This window comes from Haliaeetus leucocephalus, unplaced genomic scaffold, assembly GCF_000737465.1.
Source record: "Haliaeetus leucocephalus isolate CR32 unplaced genomic scaffold, Haliaeetus_leucocephalus-4.0 Scaffold284, whole genome shotgun sequence".
NCBI classification, from domain to species: domain Eukaryota; kingdom Metazoa; phylum Chordata; class Aves; order Accipitriformes; family Accipitridae; genus Haliaeetus; species Haliaeetus leucocephalus.
The window spans coordinates 58,561-83,477 of record NW_010972720.1 but is presented as its reverse complement, the minus strand read 5'-3'; the positions used below and the strand labels follow the sequence as shown (position 1 = coordinate 83,477).

The 24,917-nt window shown below is 36.9% G+C and overlaps 1 protein-coding gene across 8 annotated transcripts in view; it reads left to right on the top strand.

Moving 5' to 3' along the window:
• The window catches only part of LOC104833341 (probable ATP-dependent RNA helicase DDX60), a 45,236-nt gene that overhangs the window by 4,235 nt on the left and 16,084 nt on the right, over positions 1–24,917 (top strand). For 7 of the 8 annotated variants that reach the window (XR_774508.1, XR_774507.1, XM_010569931.1 and 4 more), the window contains exons 6-27: positions 598–759; positions 1,699–1,857; positions 2,350–2,491; positions 3,613–3,774; positions 5,164–5,266; positions 5,984–6,099; positions 8,294–8,457; positions 9,475–9,727; positions 10,582–10,745; positions 12,824–12,976; positions 14,034–14,183; positions 15,236–15,355; positions 16,771–16,866; positions 17,545–17,660; positions 18,178–18,323; positions 18,517–18,626; positions 18,734–18,838; positions 18,925–19,053; positions 19,869–19,996; positions 21,279–21,437; positions 22,700–22,844; positions 24,460–24,612. Coding sequence is in view for 6 of the 8 variants with exons in the window: in XM_010569931.1 (XP_010568233.1) it covers positions 598–759; positions 1,699–1,857; positions 2,350–2,491; positions 3,613–3,774; positions 5,164–5,266; positions 5,984–6,099; positions 8,294–8,457; positions 9,475–9,727; positions 10,582–10,745; positions 12,824–12,976; positions 14,034–14,183; positions 15,236–15,355; positions 16,771–16,866; positions 17,545–17,660; positions 18,178–18,323; positions 18,517–18,626; positions 18,734–18,838; positions 18,925–19,053; positions 19,869–19,996; positions 21,279–21,437; positions 22,700–22,844; positions 24,460–24,612 (3,135 nt within the window). In the remaining 2 variants the exon portion in view is untranslated. The remainder of the gene's footprint in view (positions 1–597; positions 760–1,698; positions 1,858–2,349; positions 2,492–3,612; positions 3,775–5,163; positions 5,267–5,983; positions 6,100–8,293; positions 8,458–9,474; positions 9,728–10,581; positions 10,746–12,823; positions 12,977–14,033; positions 14,184–15,235; positions 15,356–16,770; positions 16,867–17,544; positions 17,661–18,177; positions 18,324–18,516; positions 18,627–18,733; positions 18,839–18,924; positions 19,054–19,868; positions 19,997–21,278; positions 21,438–22,699; positions 22,845–24,459; positions 24,613–24,917) is intronic. The other variant, XM_010569932.1, reaches the window with a different exon arrangement.

Here is a 24,917-nt window from a genome sequence, read left to right as displayed (position 1 = left end):
ATATGTCATTTTATTATGATTATCTTTCCTGAAGCAAGTTCAATAAATAATTGGATACCCCAGGAGCAGAGAAACACCAGGTTGCGGCAAGAATGGGTGGCTCTTCCTTTGGGGCTGGGGCTGTGGGAGCTCCCCTGGGGGTGGCAGGGCAGGGTCTGGTAGCCAGGGCCTGTCCCACTGCCCCAGTCAAGAGCAGGGCAGCGGGGGGGCAGCTGCAACCCTGGGCATCAGGCACCTCCCTGGGAACGGGCTGAGGCTAGACCAGGTTGTCAGCCTGCTGGGCTGTCGGGAGCTGGAGACAGGCACTGCTGCAGCATTGCTGGGGCAGGGACCGACGGCCCCAAGGGGCTGAAATGGGGCCCAGGGGGGGTGGGAGGAGGCCCCAGGGGTTGGGCAGGGACAGTCAGGGCTGTTGGTGCCCTCAGGGACATGACAAAAAAGAGGTATTTTTACTAATGATTGTGCCCACTTTTCCTTCTGTAGTTTTCATACCTTTTTTTTTCTCTTCTCTGATGGAACTGTAAAGGATAAGACTTGTCCTTTTTTTGTGACTTACTATAGTGGTCGTTTGTGCTATTCATAATGTTATGACTACAGGTTCGCCAGACTGTCCATCTGTTGAAACAACTGTGGCCTGAAGGATCTGACATTCGGCGCGTGGTCTGTGTTCTTGCTTGTGCTGTGGGATTAAAAATATACAGCAACATGTTGGAAAATGCAAATACTTCCATGGGAGCAAAGACAGAACAATCAGCAAGAGTAAGAATTTTTTTAGTACCTTTTCAGCACAGCGACCATAAACATTTTGCTAACAGGAGAGACTGGTGCCCTTCTAGATCCCAAGCTGAAGAGAGGCCCAGCTGCTTCCTTTGTTACTACACTCTGTAAGTGGTCTGGTTCAGATAATTACCGTGGCCACAGCTTTTTCAAAGGAGCATGGTCTCTCTGTGGGTGGCAATGTGCCCCCAGCTACAGTGGCTATTTCTGGGGAAAGTTTTACCTTAGGAGCAATTACTTCCATAGGAAGTTTTACCTTAGAAGTTGGTTGTGCTCATTATTTTTCTTTTCCTAATGTTCAGTGGCATACTAGCTTTTACAGAAGAATACACTTTTTCTCAGGTTAGCAAGACATTTCAGAAAAAAGGTTTCTTTCTAGATGCAGTCATGACATCATTTTTTCTGATCATACTACAAGTCTTATATTTCCATCAAGTTAACACAGATGCAATGTATCAGTAATATTTTGAGACACATATTCAGTGGACTACAGAATAGCTACAAGTGGCTAGCACAGCTGGATTTCTGTACTGACTTTTGCTGTGAAGTTGAGAGAAGAGCATAGGCCTATATCTAGATATTAACTTTCCCTCTTAAAATAACAATATTTCTAGCCAGACACACTGACACTTGTTTTTAAGTTTTGTCTTGATTTTCATAGTCATATTCTTTCTGGAAAAGAGATTTCTTTTTTCTTTTTTTTTTTCTTTTTACATTATAACTGATCTGCATCTACCAGCACTACAAGAATGTTCATTTTGAAGTAAGTGTATCCACAAGTAATTACAATGCACAAATTGTTTAAATAGATCAAAATTATTAGCTGCTCTAACAAAGTACAAACCACTGAATTAAGTAGAGAGGAACACAATTATTTTACTGAAGGACATGGTCAAATTTTTATCTGTCATCTCTCAACAGGGAAGAAGTAAACCTCTATCTCCAGAAGCAGCAGCTGACCTCTGTAGAATGCAATGTCTTACAGTGACTTTTCTTCTTCATATGCCTCTTTCACAGAGAGCTCAGATTAGGATAATGAAATCCTGCTGGACTAAGCAAGTTTTACCATTAATAAAAATGGTATGTGTAGCACTGCCTTACTTCCCCTGTCATCAGGTGCAATTGTCATTTCAGTTTTCATTTTCCTTTATATGCTACTCTAGTCATCTGATGAGATCAAAAAATGTAATGTACCTGCTGGAAACAAACCTTACCTAGTTCAGGAATCTTGTGACCCACAAATCAGTGGGGCTAGAAGAATGTTTGGGGCAATATCTCTATACTTGACCTCTTCTTAGACATCTCAAGTTAGCCACCATTAGTGTTAGGGTACTGGGCTAGAGGGACCTTTTGGTCTCATCCAATATGGAAAGTTTGATGGCAGTACTTTTTATTGTTTAAAGTTGGTTATTACAATGAAGGCAGTTTCCTGATCACAGAGAAGTCAAGTAACAGTGTGTTGTTTTTCATGTCAATAAAATCTGTGGTAGTTAACCTTGCTTTGGAGATGCTTTGATCCCTCTGCATGAAAAGGTGCTCTGTAAGAATTAATTGTTTGCTCTATTTTAACAGCAACAGTTGTGTACGCATTTTGCTCTGACACAGCTAAGTGATACAAATGATTGGAAGTTGGATTTAACTTACCTGCCTGACTTAAATGATGATTCACTGCTCATAAATCTTGCACATTACTATGAGGTCAAATACACTGAAGGTATTTATCTTTGTTCAACAGTTTGCTTTCTTACATTTCTAACTTTATTAAGCTGCAAAATGAGAATGAAACTGCTTGTACAAGCAGAAATGAGCACAATTTTCTAATTACCCATACAATAATGGATACATTTTATGGAATAATAGGAAAACTTTTTTTCTATAGCTAAGTCTAGAAAATCACATGAGAAAGTGTCTTTCACCAGTACTCATTCAGAATACTTTACCATGTCATATCTTTGATGCGCCACCGGTACTTATGCAAAGGAAGAGTGATATAGCATAGGCAGTAACAGCTCTGGGTCACTGTTGTTGGGTATTCTCAACCATTTGATTTTTAGCCAGTTTTCTGTCCATTTCATTTTGTCTTAGTGCAACACAGTCAGAATGGAAATTAGATTATATCCCTACTGTCATTGTGACATTGGATAATATTTTTAATTTCAGATTAGATTGATTTAGGCAAAATCATATATTGTCTTATAAATACATGAAAACACCATCAGATATGTTAAGATTCACAAAAAAATTACAAAAGCTGACAGAGCAAGGAAGTATGGAAAAAGATTTGTAGCAACTGTTCTTTCAGAGTAATTCTGTTTACCTGAAACCCTCTGCCATGAGTCTGCCTATCTGATAGTAAACCAGAACACTTTCTTTATGAATCTAGTCACAAGATGTCTTGTATGTACCTCAGTAAAGCAAATGCAGAGGAATTTTTTAAAGGAAATACAAATTAGGAATATGAAACATTTATTTTTATAATGATACCTACTGTTGGGCACTAAAAAGAAAATTATCAACTCAAGATCCTACCCTGCAGGAGGCAAAGATGAGGGAAACTCTTCTTTAGCTGTGGAGCTTGCAGATTTCCACAGACGGTCTAAATCTGGTGTTTCTTCCAAAATGCATCTCAGTACACTTAGTTATTTATGCCGTGGGCTATTGAAAACTGTGAGTGTACAACATTCTGTTCTAATGACCAAAGACTTTGGATAGAACTGAAGTCTTTGTGTCTGATGCTGCATAGGTGAATAGGTAGGTTCTGTTTGAGGAAACTTAATTTTAAAGTGCCCTTTTTTTTTTGTTTTTTTTTGTTTTCTTTCTTTCTTTCTTGTGCAGGATTAGAGTTCAAAAAGGAATTGGGGAAAGAAATGGAGAATGAATACCAATGTTTATGGGACATGGTAGCAAAATTGGCTGTGAAATATAGTTTTGGAGATGCTTTCCCAATACGAAAGACCTCTCAACTATTTCTTGAACAGGAACGGACATTATTTAGAGGTACTGAAAACTCTGCAAATTAGAGAGTTAGAAGCATGATCTTCATTACTATCACTAAAAGTTCTAGGAGTAGTGATCTGACTTTATCCTCATCACAAGTCTAATCCATCCTTCATGGATCCTCTCCTCCTTCCTTTCAACCCACTAGCAAAACTTGCTGCTGATGCCAAAATAAGTCTGACCAGGCCTTATGGGTGAAATTCTGATTCCACTGTAGACAGTGGAAAGTGTTGTTACTGACTTCAGTAGAAATTGGGTTTAGTTCCATGATTGCTAGCCCAAATCTATTGTATGTATTGTAAAAAAAATCATGATTAGTGTAATATAAATAACAGTAAAAAGCATAATAATTACTCATAATTAATGTAACAATTACACTGCAGGAAGACTGTCTCTGAAGAACATCTTTGTACATGTTGACATAGGTATTGGGCACAGGAGCAGCAAATAAAGTGAAATGCAAAATTGTTGCCCTTGTGGTAGGGTCCAGCCATCAGCGTAGTTCACATTGCAGTCCTTGAAGGTGTAGAAATATGACTTGCCCATAAGTGTCTTAAATTACACCATCATCCTGTTTAGTAGCCTATAATTGGGGAAGTGCGTAGTTGGCTCAGAGATTATTTGTTTTCTTCCCTCACTTACAAGACCTGTTCTGAATATATGAAAGGAGTAGGTAGAGATTTTTGCCTGATATCTGACATTTCTTGAGAACCAGTTTTGTTACAACCTTCAAATGTTTGTTTTAAACCTATCAAATTGTATAAATGTTTAGAAGACACTGTTGGTAAGAAACTGAGTAAAGGCTGGAATACAATTCTACTTAAGTTTGTGGGTGCTCTTCAGCTGGTTTCAAAGCTGTCAAGTGGGCAAAGTGAGCTTTAGTGGGCAAAAAAAGGTAGTTTCTTTGTTACCTGTGGGATATTAAGGCATCTTCTGGCACAGCATTTGTATTGCCTATTTCTGTATTTCCCATTGGATGCCTTAAATACCTGAGGTTGTGGCTAGACATCAAACGTGGGAAGGATGCACAATGTTACATGTCATCCTTAGTCATCTAACGTAAGTGCAGCTGAAAGTGCATATTTAGGAGACTGTGGTCTTTATGGAATCAGCGTGGGAAAGTAGATGCTTGTGAGATGGGATGGGCTGTAGCATTCAAAAAGTTAGTGTAGGTGTCTAAAATGGATTATGAGAGTATCTACTTGGAAGCAATAATGATGTCTGCTTCATTCTTCTTCCCATGCTTGAGAAGAAACAGGAAAAGGGGAACTAGTGAATTTTGCTTTATAGAATTTAATTTGTAATGTAACTTGACAGAATTTTCACATATGATATGCAATTATAGATATTCTTAATTAAACAATATTAATTATTTTTTACACTGTAAAGACTGTGAAGAAGAAATTCCTAACATTGGACTGATCTCAGTGAAATCTGATCTTGTTGAAGAATATGCTGGAGATGTTTTGAAAGACCTACCTGTTTTAGAAAGGTACATATATGACATTTATTCTAATGAAATAACATTATATGGGCTTATTTTCTACTCCCCTGCACTTTACGTCCATATTATGCTCAATTTGTACAAATGTAGAAGAGTTTTTGCTATGACTGGGTAAAATTTCACATTTACATGTACTGGTGTAAATATTAAGTTCAGAACAAGATGGATGAGCGTCAATATATCCATATTTTCTCATACTGTTATTTGCATTATAGTCTTTGATTCTTATTCTACATTCTAGAACTGTTTTTCGAAATGTACAATTTGTGTTTGAAAGGCCTTACCCTAAGTTGCAAAGCTCAGATTGATTTCAGGAAAAGAAAAACATTAAATAAAAATACTGAAAAAAAAGTAAGAAGAAATTATCCTTTACATTTGCTCTGCTACTTGTGGAAGTGCGTTCTGTGCTGCACAATGAGTATTTTTTAGCCAGCGTGTGAGTTATGTAGTTACAGTGCATTCTGTGATTAATCTGTATGAAAATAAGTGAAAAAATGGGGTTTTACTTTGTTAGTAATTCTTTCTGAAAAAATGAGGCTATCTTGACATACTATATTTGGAGTAGAATTAAACCCTGTCTTGGTTTTCTGCCACAGGAAAATTGTGTTTTGATAAATACCCAGTTTTTTTAATGTTTTGAATGTTTCATTAGAGATGCCAGAAAACACTTTTAATTTCTGCTCTGCTAATGTTTGTATATTTCAGCAATGATCCTGCAGTTACTTCACTTATTAAATACAAGGAATTTGATGAGCTTTGTCACTGGCATTCTGGCAGACCTTTGACTGAGGAATATGACCGAGTACACTGCAATGCTGATGGTAAGAAAAACTAACACAAAGCCCACATGTCTGTGTTGGATAGAACAGTATTGTAAAAGTTATCATGGTTTTGGAGAAGGACTTCTCATTTCAGAAAATATTTGCAGCTGTATACTTGCCAAACTAGAGCTACTGCAATAGCTAAATTGCACTTAAACTGATGTGCATGTGCATTATGTCTATGCGTTGTGTGTTATCTTAAATAGGTCTAAGGAGTATAACAGAATGAGCACTTGTGGTCAGATGTTCATGATACATTCCCTTTTGCTTGTGGAATGCTTCACAGATTTATATAAGCAAACTGTATGTACATGTGCAGTTTAATTTTTAAATATATAGTTTGGATAATGCTTAGTAAGCACATCTATACGTCTGCAAAATCTGCTTGGAAGTTTGCACAGTGCACGCATAGCCCATCTTATCTTTTGAGAACAGAAAAGAAGTTGTTGTTGTTTAACCCCAGCCGGCAACTAAGCACCACCCAGCCACTCGTGCATCCCCCCACCCTGGTGGGATGCGAGAGAGAATCAGAAGGGTGAAAATGAGAAAACTCATGGGTTGAGATAAAGAGAGTTTAATAGGTAAAGCAAAAGCTGCACATGCAAACAAAGCAAAACAAGGAATTCATTCACCACTTCCCATTGGCAGGCAGGGGTTCAGCCATCTCCAGGAAAGCAGGGCTCCATTACGTGTAATGGTTACTTGGGAAGACAAACACGATCACTCCGAACATCCCCTCCTTCCTTCTTCTTCCCCCAACCTTATATGCTGAACATGACATCATACAGTATGGAATATCCCTTGGGTCAGTTGGGGTCAGCTGTCCCAGCTGTGTCCCCTCCCAACTTCTTGTGCACCCCCAGCCTACTCACTGCTGGGGTGGGGTGAGAAGCAGAAAAAGCCTTGACTCTGTGTAAGCACTGCTCAGCAATAATGAAAACATCTTGGCATTATCAACACTGTTTTCAGCACAAATCCAAAACATAGCCCCATGCCAGCTACTATGAAGGAATTTAACTCTATCCCACTAGAACGAGCACAGAAGTAAACAAAAGTTGTTTGTATCATAATTCTTGATTTTATGCATTATAGTTTCCTGTAATTTTTTTCCAGTTTGAGATACCAAGGAAAAGAAGCCATGAACTTAGCTTTGATCTTAGATTTGCGTATTTACCTGAAATGAGGTACACGATACTGTATGTACCAGCAAGTACACAAAGCTTTTTCTCGAAGATGTTCCTATCACCTATTGCATCATACAATGAATTAAACTGTGAAAAACCTAACAGGAGTTGAGAATTCATGGATTACTGTTAGTACTTCCAACAGTGTTGCTTGTGGTTTTCATTTAGTGACTTAGAGATGTTCTTTACTGAGCGGGTATTTGCGCCACTTGATCTACGAAACCAGGTTTCTGTCTGCTCATCTTTTTGTCTGGATGATTTTTTGCAATATTCTGTGCACTGTGATTTCAGTGGGATGTCTGGGGAGCATAACCTGCAGAATAGTAGGTGGAGCACCTTCCATAATGTTGGAGTTGAAGGTTTATGTCCACTCCAGCTGAAGAGAGGGCCCTTTGAATGCTGGCATGTATCATCTCAGATTTCTTGTGAAAAGCAGAAAGATCTTGAGATGGGTCTTCACACTCAGAAGCTGACTCATCATTTTGATTTTAGGGCAGAGAGAAATACTGAGCCTTGAGTGTGGAAGTATCCATGTGCTCATTTCAGTATCTTCCATTGGCTAGCATAAGTGTTCTTCCAGCAGCTTTATTTATTTATGTTCTGATGACAGACTCTTGTTTTCATGGGGAAGAGGTCTCTTTCTGATCATCTGAATTGCCTTTGGAAGACACTTTCCTATTTTGATGGACTGTGTGAGAAGCCTAGGCATTTTGCTCAAACAGTTATAATTTTTTTCCAGGCATCCTGCTTATTAAGTTTTCCAATATTTTTAGTGTGTGCCTGAAGTAGTTTGAATTTGAGTCTATTGCCTGTCTCTCAGATAATTCAAAGTACTCTTGAATTTCAGTGAGTCTTAGTAGCCAGCCTCTTTCAAAATGTGATTTTGGCCTTTAGGTCAATGAGGAATTTTTATGAAATTTATCCATTACCTAGGTATCTTTTCATGGAAATAGATTAGGCTGGAATTCTATCAATCAGACTGTCTTTTAATCAATTATATTTGTTTGCAGCAAAATCCAGAGATCCAGAAGAAAGAAGACAAATACAAAAGTTACAGACTTTTCGTCATTTTTATGGAAGCACTTTGGAAGACAGCACTTCAAAACTTATTGTACGTCAAGATGATGCGTCAGGGAATGCTAATGCTGCTGTCAAAAAGACACAAAGAAAGCATGTGAGTATATTCAAGTTGCTCCTTCCAAATCTTTTCTATTATCCAGGAAAGAATTTCTACTATATGAGTCCCACAGCTGAAGTTTTATATTCTGAATGCACTAGTAGTTCTCAGTTGAAGAAATTTAAACTGACTTCAAATTTAATTAGCTAATTGGCAAAAGTATTTTTGTTCCTAGTTGATGAGTGATTATATATTAACAGGCACAAGTAAATAAAAAAATCAATAAATATGAACTCTGTAAAGGCTGATAGGTTTTGTCTCATGGCCACAGTATTATAATGTGGAGTGAAGGAAACTGGAGTTCATGAATTTAATTTTACTTTAAGAAACTATTGAGAAATACCAGAAGAAACATTATTCAGTTATTTATTTCCCTGTGCTATTTGGAAACATTCTCTGTGAAAGATCCTGTAGGTATTGCAGTTAATCCTAACTATGTGAGCGTTGTCAGACATCATAGGGTATGTAGCATGTACTTGCATACTTATGAATGATACTGAGCAATAGTAATTTGCGTAATATTTCATAATGGATTGTGCTGTGGGTTACAGATTATGGCCTGTTGAATTACCTCTAAAAGTCTGTATATAAAATAACTTTGTTAACTTAAAGTAAGGCTGAACTCTTAATTTCATTTAACTTATGGTAAAGCATCTCAATATGATCAGAATTACGATTACCCATGTATAAAATAAAAGCTTGAAATTTAACTTTCAGACATCTGCTATTTTATTTTTCCACATTTGTGCTTTTTTATACTACTTGTGAAGCTTTATACTGACTTGAAATGAAGCTTAGGGAAGCTCTTTAGAGCAACATACATTGGGATTCAGAAATGATATCTCCTTCAAAATGAAGTACTATTTTAAACAATTCCCAAACCACAATGCATCACACAGATTAACTGAAAACTGTAATGTACCTGCTGTGATTAAGTTTATGGATTAGCTTTTTTTTAGATAATGTTTATGCACAGTGCTGGTTAGTTCTAAATGTCTTCATTTTATTGGATAGAAAAGTAAAGCTGAAACAATTGCAGAGGAAAATAACAGGCGACTAAAATCTAAAGAAGAAAAGAAAGAACAGGAGCAATGGAAAGCCTTGTGTATACCAACTGAAAAGGAAATAAAAGCAAATCTGACTGTTGGAATAAATAAATTGGAGAAATTTCTCAAGACCCTTAAAAGTAAATCTGTGAAGTTCAGCGTAGAAATGACAGGGCTGTCTGCCTGTTTAGAAGTGTGGAAGGAACACTGCAGAAAGCAAGGTATGGTAACCAAATTCGTGTTAAGGATTCAACTTCCACTTCCTTTAACCAAGAGAGTGAGTGACTTTGGACATTCTTAGCTGGAATAAAGATGTGTAAATACAGTCCTGTTTCAGCAGCATGAAAGGTGTTTTTAAGTATTAACAGGCTCTGGTCCCCTTTTGCAATTTCAAGGTCCTTTGAGTTAGCCATACAGTATCCAATGAAATTAGATTGTAGCTGTTTTCCTGTTTGGCTTTTTAAACACTCCATGCATAAATTTATTTTATAGTATCTATCTTTAGTGATTATGTATCATGCACACTAAAATGTATCCATATTGCAGTGGATTGTTTAATTAGCTGAGGTGGTTGGCTCACAGCCTGAATAATGATTTGCAGAGAGAGAGCACAGAAATCTGTGCTACCATGGTTAGTGGCCTCCTGTTTCACCAGAATTAACTTGTTCAGTCCATACCCTCAGTCAGGAGGGTCCAAACACACACTGCTCTAAATGTGTTGAGGAGAGTTGTAAACGTTGGAGTGATTGATATATGTTGCTAATAAGATTGAGTAACAAATGTGTGGGTCAGGAAGGTGAAATGGGGGGACCTCAGTTATTCTGTACATGTATGACTTCCTTTTATAGCTGAGCATGCAGAAGCAGATAGAATTATTTGGGCTTAGGTGGCACACCTTGTAGAGGTCAGAGGATTCTGGGTTGTCTTTGTCTAGTTGTCTTTAAATAAAATTAATTTTAAAATTGTCATAAGTGTGGTTGGACGGATAAGGTCTGTTCTAAAAGTACTTAATACCAGAAGACTCCCAATGATACAACTGGGTCTCAAATAATGGTAGGCTTTTTGTTTTTTAAAGGTAACAAATCTAAAGATTTAAGGAAAGCTGTTCAAGTCATGAGGAGAATTCATATCCTCCTTGAAAAATATCAAGATCTCTTGGAGAAACGACATCTACAAAAGCTGACCAGATACCTAAGACTTCTTGGATTTGAGAATTTGGCATGCTCTCTATCTGACTCGGTAACTTTATAGAGTGCAATGATTCTAGTGTAAATGAATCTGTAGCTGAATATCAACAGTGTTTTCTTAAGCATTGAATAGCGTGTAGAAGATAAATATTGAGCTTATTTTATTTTGTATTGTGCCGTAAGATTTGGAACTGTCTATTCTTGCTTCAGATATTAATCTTCTTTAGTTTCATGGATACATTTCTCTGCTTGATGTGAGGGCTAGCTGGCACGATAGGCCAGTTCCCCTTTAGCAAATAGAACTTTATATGGCTGCAAAGATACCCTTTGAAACATGCATCAAGATTAATTTACTCTAGTTATGTCTGCCTGAGGCCTTAGATATATCTGAGAGGTACCTGCTGTTCAATTCATCACATCAGCTCAACTCTATGTGTTAAAAATAACTTAAAAGCTAGGTGATGAGGACCTGCTATCTAACAGGCCTAAATGTGCTACTTTAGAAAAAGAAACCTCTGAGACTGCAGAGGTGCATGAAAACTATTCCATTTGTTGTTATGATATTACTGATCACCTCTGAAGGAGACAGTTTCAGATACTGGATTGCTTGTCCTTGCTAGCACAGCTGAGACCACCAGTAGCTACACTGAATTTGGCTCTGAAGTAATTTCTCTAAGGATTGACCTTATGCTTTTCTGCATGTTAGCAACCTGCCCACTGGCTGATTTAATGTTAAGAGCACTTAGATACTTTTGTGTGTAGATGGGATGTTACTAGGGAGAGGGGATGCTAAAGTGGCTCTCAGGCAGAAGAGGGAGGATGTAACTCACAGCCTGCAGAATATGAAGTCAATAGTGAAAGGAATGAAGATTACAGTGAACTCTAAAACCAAAATCAATCACTTCAGTGTCTCATTTTTCAGGCACAGTAGAGTTAGGAATTTTTGGAAGCTTATTCTTGGAAAGTGTTTATCATCCTTCCTTGAGGACCAGGACTAAGAGGTGAGGGGGAAAGTGATTGATTTGTAAGAAATCTTCTTCCCTTGAAGAGTGGAAATTGTCTCTTTCTCTGTGTGAATTAAAATGGTGTACATTATCATTTGCTCTTGGCTACACAGTTATTGTAAGGGTGTTTGGTGCCCCAAATAAAGTATATTACATTTCAGGAAGTACAATTGTAGGATCCAAGGATTTCAAAAGATCTGTTGTAAAGGTTTGTAGTGATAGAAGGGATATGTTGTCAAGTTTAATGCCTTGCTCAGAAGGGCTCTAGATCAGTCAGTGCATTTTGGACCTACTTTTGCTTTTGCAGCTACTTGTTTCTGGGTATTACTTTTGCAAAGTTGGGGGGATTTTAGGAATAACTGAAATTTTCAGGAATAACTGAAAATGTTTCTTTCAAGAAACTGAAAAACTTGTAAAATGTCCATCCTTGGGATATAGTAAAAACTTGGCTGAACACAGCCCTGAGTGACCTGATCCAATTGCACCAGCTTCTGTCAGTGAGTTGGATTAATTGACATCCAGACTTCCCTGACAACCTGAATTACTACGTGATTTTTCTGATCTCCTGCTGAATGTGTAACATGTAATGCTTTTCTATACAGCTTTCAGGATCAGATGTTGTAACCAGATGTGTCCATGAACATTAAATTTGGTATATCTTAGGGTATACAGGCATTGTTTAAAATACAGTGCTTTACAAAATTTGGGATCACAGTCTTTATATTGAATTTCCTTTTGCAACTGTGATTCATTGCACAAGGGGTCAGGGCAGGATGAAAAAAAGCAAAATAAATACAGGATGAGAAGGCTCTGGCAGGCAATAGCTTGAAGAGGCTGAGCTTTGCCTGCTAATCGGTTTTGTTAGCTCTTCTGACAACAAAAACACCACCACCACCGGCTATAGAAGACATATTAATTTTAGAACATAGTGTCCTTTGAAAGACATACAAGCGTAACCCTGACATAAGGCTATATAGTCTAGATTTCTGCAAAAAAATATTTAAAAATCACCTGCACTTTCATATGTTTTTCAAAGCTTGCAGACTTCCACAGCGCAAAAGATGTGCCATCTTCTTAATCTCTTGCTAGCTTTCAAACCAGCTTGAATTTTCATTTGACCTTACAGACAGGAGAAAGTAATGATCAGAATATAAGCAATTATGCTATCGAAGTGGGTCCAGCTCGCTTTCAGCTACAATACATGGATTATTACTTGCTCAGGGAAGAGAGAAATGATCCAGATCCCCGAGTGCAACATTTCATACCAGACACGTGGCAGGTAATGAGACACAAACTTTTTGCATAAAGTTAATGGAAATTATCTCTGATTATTTTTTTTCCATTTAAAAATACATATTAGTATACTACTTATCAAAAAGAGCATTAACAAAGTTAATTTTGTAATAAGTTTAACAAAATCATTAGATCATTTTGGACTGTATTCCATGTTCTTTCTATGCTGAGACCTTTTCTACAGAGAGCTTGGCCTGAAGAATTCAACATAAGAAATGCTGAACCTCTGGGATTTCACTGCTTATTACTACATTTTATGGTGGTAGTGCCCCATTTTGATAATCTCCGATTGTTCATCCTCTGCTCATTTGTCCCTAAAAAATTACCCATAGTATGAGTTGAGAAATAACTTTTCTGTCTAAAGCAGAGTAAGTCTAACTCAGATTTTTTTATTATTGCACTGGGGAGGCCAAATGAATTTGCTGCTTTGCATGTCCATATCTGCAAAACAGTCACTTACTTGAAAAGCAACTTGGAACTTGGCATATGTGCTGACAGAGAAAGATACTGTTAGCACTATTTCTGTTTCCTCTTCTGTACCCTTTCCGCTACCCTTTCACAGACCTATGTAAGGTGAGAGAGCATGGACGACAGTAATAGGGAAGAAAACAGATTAATACGCTAGGAGGAGAAGAGAGATTTGGATAGTATTGATATAACTATTATAATGCAAGAAAAAAATACTGCCTTGTATAAAACAATGAAGTTTTTTGAACTGAATTACGCACTGCTGAGTTAACAGGTTTTATTTTTCAAATTGAAAAAGTCCAGATTTGGACTCAGAATATTCTGGTATCAGTATCTCGGACCAAATAATTGAAATAGACAAGTTATAATTTGTAGTTCCATTTTTTTCCACTAACAGTTTAAGAGGAAAGAATACAGTCATAAAATGACTAGGTTAACTCTGACTTTCAGTAGTCTAAAATCTGTACATAAAGTCTGCATGCAAAAATAAGAGATGTTTTCATAAAAGGAGCTGGTTTACTCAATAAGAACTTCATAACAAGACATTTTGATGTAAGTAACTGCTTTTCTCTTAGCGAGAACTTCTTGATGCTGTAGATAATAATGAGTCTGCAGTGATTGTTGCTCCCACTTCATCAGGAAAAACATATGCATCTTACTATTGCATGGAAAAAGTTCTGAAAACAAGCAATGAAGGAGTAGTTGTGTATGTTGCTCCTACAAAGGTAAGGCTGCATCCTACTACATATCCTGTATGTATGACTGTGATATTTCTCCGTATGATTCTGAAACTGTTTGGGGTAACTTGTTACAAAAATTTAGTTGAGATATATTTTCTGGATTAGAAATGGAATCTTTACATCCTGTTTTGCCTTTACATTTCTTAGAAACAGCATGTTTACAAAAATAATCTTCAGAATATATAAGCTCATGTAGAGTTTTTTGTCTATTAATATCTGTATAGCTAATTTAAGGTCAGAAACACCAATATATACAAAAGTGCTATAAGTAGCATGTTAGGTAAATGGTGAGAGCACCAAAAGCCTACCAACATGGTGAAAGTAATATTAGAACAGAATCATGACCAAGCAAGTCAAGTTGTCTTTTCCTAATTGAGTTCGCCTTTAGATGCTTCAAGAGGAAATTTATGGAACTCCAGGCAGTTGGATATTTTTTAATGAGTTCTATCCTAATAGTTAAAAACTGACTTAAGTGCTGAGGCACAATGTTTTGATTTCTTCCAAAACTTATTTTAATGTTCAGTGATATGATTTTTGGATAGTGAATTACATGTGCTGTTATTCAATAACAATCTCTATGGATTATTTTCTATAAGTAAAATAATTTTTTTTTATGGTCATACTCAGGTTGGGCATCAAAATAATCTTTTCATTTGAATATCAGTCTGGGTGCAGAAATGTATTCTATACCTGCAGCCCCAGGGCTTTGAGATCATTAAAGTGCTTGTAGGTGCAGTAGAAGGTGATCTAATTTTAACTGCTTTGAAAATAACCAAAATACAGACTTAATAATGTATAACTCACTTTACACAACACTAAATTTCCTTGAAAGCATTTGAGTATAATTGAAAATCAAGTACCATATCTTTTTAAAGTTAACATTATTGACAGTCTAGACTTAATAGTACATTACATAGTACATTATAGTCTAGTACATTAATATTAGTGCCAAAATTGAATGCTTTTATATGCCTAGGAATATCATATGCCTTTAGACATACACTGTCTAGTTTTGTTAATGACCTGCTTTATTTAAGGCCCTTGTAAACCAAGTGGTGGGAACTATATACAATCGATTCACCAAGAAACTTCCAGATGGATTGGTAGTGTGTGGAGTCTTCACGCGAGATTATCGCAATGATGTCATGAATTCTCAGGTATATTTTTATGGGTGTTTTAACACATAATAATAATGACTTTTGTATTCCATCTGGCTTCTGAAAATGTTAATTCTAATTATAAGAACTGTGCCATTAATAAATACAATGTTGAGGAAAAATCTAAGCATACCTGTACTGCTTACCAGAAGCTTTCAGTCTATGGCATACAACCTTATCTATTCATCCTTAAGGGACATGCAGTTGATTACTTGCTCCGGTTAAAGAAAAAACATCAAAATGCTTTGGTTGCCAGCATACAGCAGATGCCTTACAGAATTCCAGATGGAATACATCAGTAGCTCTTCTCTTGTCCACTGATGTACTCGCTTCATCATAGAAGGCTGCTAGGTTGGTCTGTCTTGTAGTGGGGAGCCCAGAACTGGACACAGGACTCCAAGTGTGGCCTCATCAGTACTGAGTAAAGGGGAAGGATCACCTGCCTTGATCTGATGGCAACATTCCTCCTAATGCAGCCCAGGATACCATTAGCCTTCTTTGCCTCAAGGGCACATTGCTGCCTCATGTTCAACTTGGTGTCCACTGGGACCCTCAGGTCCTTTTCTGCAGAGCTGCTTCCCAGCTGGATGGCTCCCAGCATACACTGGTGCATGGGGTTGTTCCTCCCCAGGTACAGGACTTTGCACATCTCCCTGTTGAATTTCACAAGGTTCCTGTCAGCCCATTTCTCCAGCCTGTCTAGGTCCTTCTGGATGGCAGCATGACCCTCTGGCATATCAGCTGCTCCTCCCAGTTTGGTGTCATCAGTAAACCTGCTGAGGGTTACACTTTTCTCCCTCATCCAGATCATTAATGAAGATGTTAAACAGGATCAGACCCACTGTTGACCCCTGAGGTACGCTGCTAGTTACTGGCCTCCAGTTAGACTTTGTACCACTAATCATCAACTTCTGGGCCCAGCCTTCCAACCAGTTTTCAATCCACCTCACTGTCTGCTCATCTGGCCTATACTTCAACAACTTGTCTGTGAGGATCTTATGGGAGATGTTGTCACAAGCTTTTCTGAAGACAATATCCACTGCTCTCCCCTCATCTACCAAACCAGTCATTTCATCATAGAAGTTGGTAGAGGTTGGTCAAGCATGATTTCCCCTCAGTGAATTCATGCTGAATACTCCTGATGACTTTCGTGTTTGTCGTGTGCTTGGAAATGATTTCCAAGATTAGTTGCACCATCACCTTCCCAGGGAATGAGGTGAGGCTGACTAGCCTGTAGTTTCCTGGGTCCTCTTTCTTGCCCTTCTTGAAGATAGCAGTGACAAATCATTCATTCTTTCTTACTTACCTTGAGATCAGTACATATGTATTTTTAAATGCTTTTTAAATATGGAATCTACTTATAGTTGATTAGTCAGTTTACTTGAAAATAATGCTTTACAAACCTTTCTTCTTAGATATTAGTGACCGTGCCTCAATGTTTAGAAATCTTGATGCTGTCTCCTCGTTGTCAGAAATGGACCAAACGGATACAATATGTTATATTTGATGAGGTAGGCATCTTTTAGTAGTAACCAATTTAACAAATACACAAAAAATCTTGAGAAAAAAATGCTGGTGACTCAGTTTTTCATTACATACATTATTGCTGGTAAAAACCCCAACTTTCAGAACTATTATTTTAGACTTACTTGTTTTTTTCTGTTCACTGAGAGTGTTTATGTACTCCAGTGAAAGAACTTAAAACTCTGTTAGTCCTCAAAAGGACATACAGTTCAGTCAAAGCTACCAGGAACTTCCTTTATTTCAGTCAACTGAAAAGCTAAAAGCCACCACTGTAGCATTCCAGACTGGGATCATACACATTTTACATCATATGGTATTTGTCAGTCTTTCCAGGGAAAAAATCAATGATTAATCTTGTTAAATTTAAAATTCCTACTGTATTCTTTTTTGTATATAGAATTAATTTCTAATGATGCCAGTGAGTATCTAGGGTACAAACAGTAGTATTGGAATTTAGACTAATTTGGTCTCCAGTGAAGTCTGGAGAGGGTTTTACTGGACATTTGATTTGGATCTCATTGTCATTTGCTACAACATAAGAATTGTTCAGTACTGATCTTGCCAAACTTTTGGTTTTTGCAAAACACAGACCAAGTCCTGTTATGGGTGCACTTTGATAAAGAACATTTCTTCTTTTCTTTTACTCCTTTTCCCCCAAAACATAGGTCCATTGTCTTGGTGGTGAAATTGGAGCAGAGGTTTGGGAGCATCTTCTGGTAACAATTCGATGTCCGTTTTTGGCACTTTCTGCTACTGTCAGTAACCCGGGACACCTAACTGAGTATGTGTGGAATTTTCTTGCTCACAAGAGCATATTTAAATTGAAAATGAGTTGTTCTAGATAGAGGTCAATTACTATTGGGAGGCAACTGGAATTATGTTGTTATATGTATTATGCTACACTTATTCCCCCATCTGACACAAAATGATACTGTAACTCTTAACTCTGTAATGAGAACAGGCACTACTATTCCTTCAGACCCTATAATTAAGATGTGCAGGGGAATTTAGGAGGCTTTTACATCTCTTTGAATTGCCAAAGCCTGATAAGCACACTTGTCCATCATCAATCAGAGAAGACACCTGCACTGTATTTATATATATAATGGTGCTATTTCACATTTTTTATTTGCACCCTGGGATAAGCTGGAGAAAATTGCACTGAAGATGGTGAGAGGGGGACTGGAAATTCTATAGGAGAAATTGAGCAGATTGTACTAATTAATCTATTACAGCTGTAGCAATTTTCTTAAAATATTTTTTACAACTCCTATTTTTATTTTATTCTTGCACTGTAGGTGGTTACAATCTGTGAAAAGGTATTGGCAACGTGCTGAGAATAAAATAGAAGGAAGCTCTACAAACTCTGAAAAGAACTTTACAAGAAATTGTAGAGTGAAATCTAAAGTACAAGAACAAAAGAAATCATATCGTGTTAGACTGGGTGTGTATCAGAATATTTTGTAACTAAGAAATAAATTTTAGTGTTATTTCTTCAATAACTTTAATCATGGTGTGTGAACTTAAGCGTATTTCATTTTGGTTTTTCTTTTAAATAAAAACAAATCTTGCAGGATTAAGTACTTGCTTTTTAAAATAACCAAGTGCATCATGACAGCATTTTTGTCTCTTCACAGTTTTGTATGAAGAACGATACAATGATTTGGAAAAGTATGTGTGTTCTCTAAAGGGCAGTGATTTTATCATTGAACATTGTCATCCATGTGCTGCATTAACAGTCAATCATGTAAGCATAATACTGGCATCAACATTGTTTAGCAACTGTTACATTTAGGCAACATGGATTCCATCAAAATGATTCCTTTATTTTTCTTTTGTTTAAACTCCTTGCAGATTGAGAACTATGGTATTCCTTCAGATCTTTCTCTGTCTCCACGAGAGAGCATCCAACTTTATGACACAATGGTAAAAGTCTGGCAACAGTGGCCAAGGGCACAGGTGTGTATACACAGCTGTGGGCAAAATATATAAAAATAAATAGATAACAAAGAACTGCAATGTTTTATATTAATGTTGTTTTCCAGGAGCTAGATCCTGAGGAGTTTGTCTCTTTCAAGAATAAAGTAGTAATCAAAAAGGCAGATGTGAGAAAATATGAACAGGAGTTGAAGAAAGAACTAAGCAAGTGGATTGTGCTTGGCCAAAGACAGAAGGTAACAGTTGTTACAGGGCTCGCTCTTAAGACTGTGTACAGTTTTAATATAATAATAATTTATGTAGTAATATAATTATGGGATTTTCTTCTCCTATAATTATTATTTATTAGGTTTAACTGCTGCTGTACTTGAAAGATAAGCACTAATATTTGTGTCATTTCCATAAGCATTTTCAAGTTTTCACAAGCTTCTCTGGGAATCAGACTTCTGATACTGTTGTGAGATTTCAATTCCTGATTCCTTTAGGTACCCCCTACAATTAGTGATAATATTGTACCATTGCTCTGCTTTTTTAGTCTACCTGTTTTTTGCAGCTCATTTGAAACCTTCTGTGTAACCACAGGCAGTATGTATGTTTCCATGTAAAAGATAGAAATTAAAGCCATGAGCAGAAAATTAAGTCCTTGATTGGAGGCCACCTATTCCTATATCATAAAAAGGAATATGAGAAGGTAGTGAATCAACAATGAGGAAGAAACAAAGAATATCTGGGGAAAAAACAAATTTCTTGAAATATGACACTTAAATGTGAAAATATATCATAATCAGCATGTTAGTGATACTATATTATTTGCACAGTGATGGTAGCCATGAATGCTACAACAATTTGCATTTTGAGCTCTTACCAAAGTCAGTTGATAACTTGCAGACCTTTCAGTCTGTAAACTATATGTGGCTATTGCAGTTCTGAATGATTTAAAAAAAATTGAGCTGCTAGAAGTTGACACAGGGAAATGGAGTCTCCATATTTCTTAGCCTCCAGCCAGAAGTTTCTGACATTAAAATCTGCACAATACTACTACTTTGGTCAGGTGAATGAGCTACTGGAGCACCTTAAGCCAAAACCTGTGGACTGCTCAGAACAGGAAAAGTGGAAACGTTTTGCAAGCTTTGTTGATAAATTACATGAGATGGATAAGTTGCCTGCCATATTTTTTATGTAAGTATTTACATTCCATGTATTGTAGGTGTATTGCCTATATTCAGAAAAATAGGTGTTGGAGCTAAGCATTGATATGGCTTGGCAAATGCCATTTATATAGTATTTATTACCTTTGCTTTAAAACATACAAAGTAAAGGCCTACAAGCTCTATCTTGATGAGTAGCCCTCACAAGTAGTAGACAGTGACTTGGAGTAATAGATTGATATTTATGCTTCATTGGTGCTGGTAAGCTTTTTCTCCCTAAGCCATTATTGATGAAGAAGGTTGCAAAGCAGTCATCCTGTATTGGTCTTATGTTAGTGTGGGATTAATGGAGACTCCTGAGAGAGCAGGTGTCAGAGTTGTAGCAGCCAAATTGCTATTGCAGCCATTGGTGGTAAGGAAAAAACAGTACTTAGAGTTTGCTTTTCTTTTTTTAGAGCCATCAAGGGAAAGAACAGTCTGGCACCACTTTAGTACTCCCTATGGCTGAATAAACTCAATGGTAGAGAGAAATTAGATCATTCAGTCTGAGCTTCAAAGGGAAGAAAAAGAGTAAATGGCAAATGACTGTTACTGAGCTCTGCCACCGTGAAGATGTGAAAAGCTTAAGTTAAGGAGAGGTTACCTCCTAGCCTTAAAATCTGTATTTGGTCTTTCAGGATAAAAGGATAAAGTCCTTCAATTTTTGCTCCCATTCTTGGTGACTGCCAGACTTGAATGACTTGTGAATATTCTAATGGACTAGGATGCAACCTCACCTCATGTGTTGCCAACACCTTGTATGGTGTTAGTTAACAGGATTTGCCTACTGCAACAAGAATAAAAAAATACTTTTTGAGAGTGAAGCTGGACAAGTCTTCATCCTAGTTAAACTCTAAACAGTTCAATACTGAAAAAGCTATGAGGAGGAACAGCTATGTAGAAGACCAAGAAAGACAGGCACTCGGTCTCAACTGGGTAGTTGAGAAGAATTAAAATTACTTAAGCTACAGTTTGCTTTATCTGTATGTCCAAGTGTCCAGCTTAGGAAAAGGTAGAGTTGAGCATACTTTCTACAGATAATTTATTGGTAGAACCATTTTAAATTTTACCACTCGGTTTTGGAATAATAGCAGTTTGAAAGTGAATATGGGCTATGATTTGGAGATGGAATAGGAATACGCTTCTAATGGTTAGATTCTAACTATTGTCAGATGATAAGGCTCACTGAATATTATTGTAACAGCATTACATATAAATAAAAACTCTATTAGAGTTCACCTAACTGATGTATATTTTATATTATTTACTTCAAGATTTAATGTGGATTCAGTGGAACGTGCAGCCAAGAACGTATTCGTCAATTTGCTGAAAAAACAAAAAAGTGAACAATACCCTAATACCGAGAGGGAAAAAGAACGTTTAAGTGATGAACTAAGAAAAGTGAAAAAAATGTTAATAAAATTCAACCCTCAGTAAGTACTATAACTATATGTTATTAAAAAGCTTACATATTATGATAGAGCATAATTTTGTGATAACTTCTTTCTGGGGAATGTACCTTTCAGCAGCGCATTCATCCAGCTTGCAGTAATGGTAGTCTCTGCTCCTCTTTGTGCTCTAGCAACTCACACAGTAGGAGCGACTGTATGGCAGGTATCAATCAGCAGTACCTAGTGTATAGTCAGGTAGCAGGAAGATACCAATGTTGCTGACATTGTGTAAGGTGCTGGAACTACAACATAAGAATCAAAGAGAGAGACCTGAGTAAATGAGGTTGGTCAATATGCAGTAATCCACTACTGAGATATCAAGATATCAGAATCACTCTTTCTCCAGACAGTAACTTTTGTCATGCAACTCTGTAGCATCTGACCCTAGTGCTGGGTCAGCTACGGTGGGAGCATATTTTCATAGTTTAGCCACACCATGGCTGGTTACAGTGGTGGATCTCTGAAGTTCGGGCTCACCTTACTGGTGAGATGTTCTTTGAATATTTGTCAGCCTTTTGCTTGATTGTACTGTATTTTTTTCCTCCTTAACCTTGAATTTTCGTGATTTTGTGATCATAGAGTATGGATTTTTATAAAGGCATTTGCAATGAAATATGGTGGTAGGTATCAGGATTGTCAGGAACATAAAGCATCATGGTTTGTCCTAATCATGGCAATTTACAGTGCATTCTTTGGACATAATATCATGAAAGAATGAACTTAGCTGACTTTAATAGTAGTAAGTGAGAACTTGAAAATCCAGTAGGAATTTAGACATGTATTTAGACATTAAAGTAGCTTGAATATCTGTCTCTAAATAGTTTTCTCTCCCCTCTCTTCTTCAAATCCTGTCCTAAATCCTTATAGTCCATGTCATTATTAGCAGTAAATCCATCACATTTCTCTTTCATGTTTAATTCTTCTACTGTGCAATCTCGTTAGCTTACTAATTTGCTAAGTGAGGTACGTACAGTTGCTGTTTTCATCTTCCTTCATTTTTTGTATATCACCATAATTCCTCCTCTCTAGTTCACCCAGAATTGCTTGCTGTTTTGCATACAAGCCATGATAAAATGAAGCTGTTAGCATTATCAGTAAATTTACACTAACAGCTCTACCTACATGTTTGAGCCTGCAGTTTAAAAGGGAATGAGTCTTCATCTTTCAGTAGGCACAGAATATTTTAAAATTGAGAAATTCTGTTAATTACAGAAATAATATTTTTAATTGTATATTGTATACAGGGATACCAGAAAGTTGAGCTCCAGTAAAATGGAAAACATGGCGCTTCTTTTGACTAAAAAAAAACAGTTAGAAAAACGACTTAAAAGGCTAACTGCTATCCCTTCTGTGTGTACTTATGCTGATCCTAAAGCAGTGGATGAAGATGTGAGTAACTCACTGATAATTATAACATGATTTTGTTTTGTCTAAATGCATGTCTAAAGTGCATGAATTTGTGCATAAATACATAAAATGCTTATAATGTGTGATGCAGTTGTACTTTATAACAGTACGCATTGACTTCATAAACCATTCTGAATATTTCCATTTAAATTTGATTCCAGGTATCAATCTTAGATAACTTTATTTTTAAGATATATGGACAACTTTCATTCTGACGAATAAAAAGATGTTGACTTGTCCTTGTGATAGGAGTCCTGGGATGTATACTACAATTAATTTGTTTCCATGAACTATCAGGAATGCACTTCTGTTACTTGTTGATTCACATCTCAGACTCCTATTTTTCTGACTGAGTCATCAGCATAGGCTACATGGCACCTTTGTGTACTTATCAGAACATATTTAAGCCCTTCATATCTTATAAAAATATTAAATAATAAATTATTTTAGGGTCTAAAAGTTCTAGTCCCCATTAAGCAAAATTTTCCATGCTCTTCAATGTGTTTATGTCCCCTGAGGAAAGAAAAGGTGAGAAAAGCACTGAAAATCTGCAGATGTCCATCAGAAATATTAATGTATATATTTGTATACAAATAACTCAGGAATAATTTATGAAGGAGATTTACGTGATGTGGTTTCCAGCAGTAGTGCGTGACTGGGCCTTGATTCAGGAGATCCCTTCTGGTCTAAACTTCCTGAAACATGACTGTGGTTCATATAGCTGTCTTTCATGGCTGGTTTTTTTTTTTTATTTAAAAAAAAAAGTAATTGTGATATAAAGCTCTTAATTCAGAGAAAAGGTGCTCAAAATTTTGATGAAGTGTCTTGATAATGCTTTCTGCTTATTGCGATATGTCTTGAAACAGAGGAAAACTCTGTGTGTTGGGACCAAACTTGAAAATTCTCATGATTCCTTATCCTGGAAACTTGGGATCCCGATGGCATTTTTGGACTGCTGTCAGCTAGCATGGAGGGAACACTGCTTCCCACAGATGCACATGGGTAAAGGAAGTGAAGAAGTAGCTTGTACTTTGGAATAGATGGCACTTAGCTGTAGAGTGAAGTTCAGAAAATACTGAAAAAGCTTAATTCAGTGCTATTTCTGAGTTTGGGAAAAGGAAGCTCCTAACTGTGTTGTGAGACGAGATGGGGGTACCAAGCAGGGACAACAGACAGGAGCAAAAGACAGGAGTATCAGCTTTATGTAGCTACTTAGGAATTTGTTCTGTGATAGTGGTATGCAGTACATGGCCATGAGGCCATGCTTCGAGTAGGAAAGTCATGAACATGCAAGCTTGCCATGTCTGGTTGCATCTAGCTGCATGGTATGACAATTGGGACTGTTGTAACGGCATTTATTGCAAACGTGAAAAAATCTGATAGTATATAGAATTGTACTGAAGAGCCTAGATTTGTCCTCATAATGAAGATACTGATGGTACACATCCAATTATATATATACATCGGGCTTCAGGTTCACTGAAGATCATAAATAGCTATATTTCTCTGTAGTGCTTGGAACTTTATCAGAGAACACTTTTTTTTCATTAACAACACCTGGTTGTGGTTAATATTTAACATTTCTTTTTATTTGTAGACTTTGAGGAAGATTTTTCATCGACTTAGGTTTGAGAGAAGAGGTTATCTGCAGAAAATGATGGCACTGAGGGGTATTGGGTATCATCATGGATCTATGGCCACGAAGGAAAGACAAGTAGTGGAGATGCTTTTCAGGCTGGGATATATCAAGGTTGGTAAATTGGGATCGGTTCTTTTTTTTTTTAATTTTAGTTTCTCCATATATTTAATTAAAAAAATATAGTGTACCTTTCACCAGTGGTAAAATATATTGCATTGACTTTGCCGTGCTCATTTAAAAAATGTTGCCGTGAACATTTCCAAACAAATAAAATAAACTAAGTGAACTGATAGCTGTAGAACTTTATCTCTAACTAAGATATTCTATCCTTCAGATTAGCATATCACAGAGTTATTTAGGTTGGAAAAGACTGTTAAGATAATTGAGTCCAACCATTAACCTAACACTACCAAGTC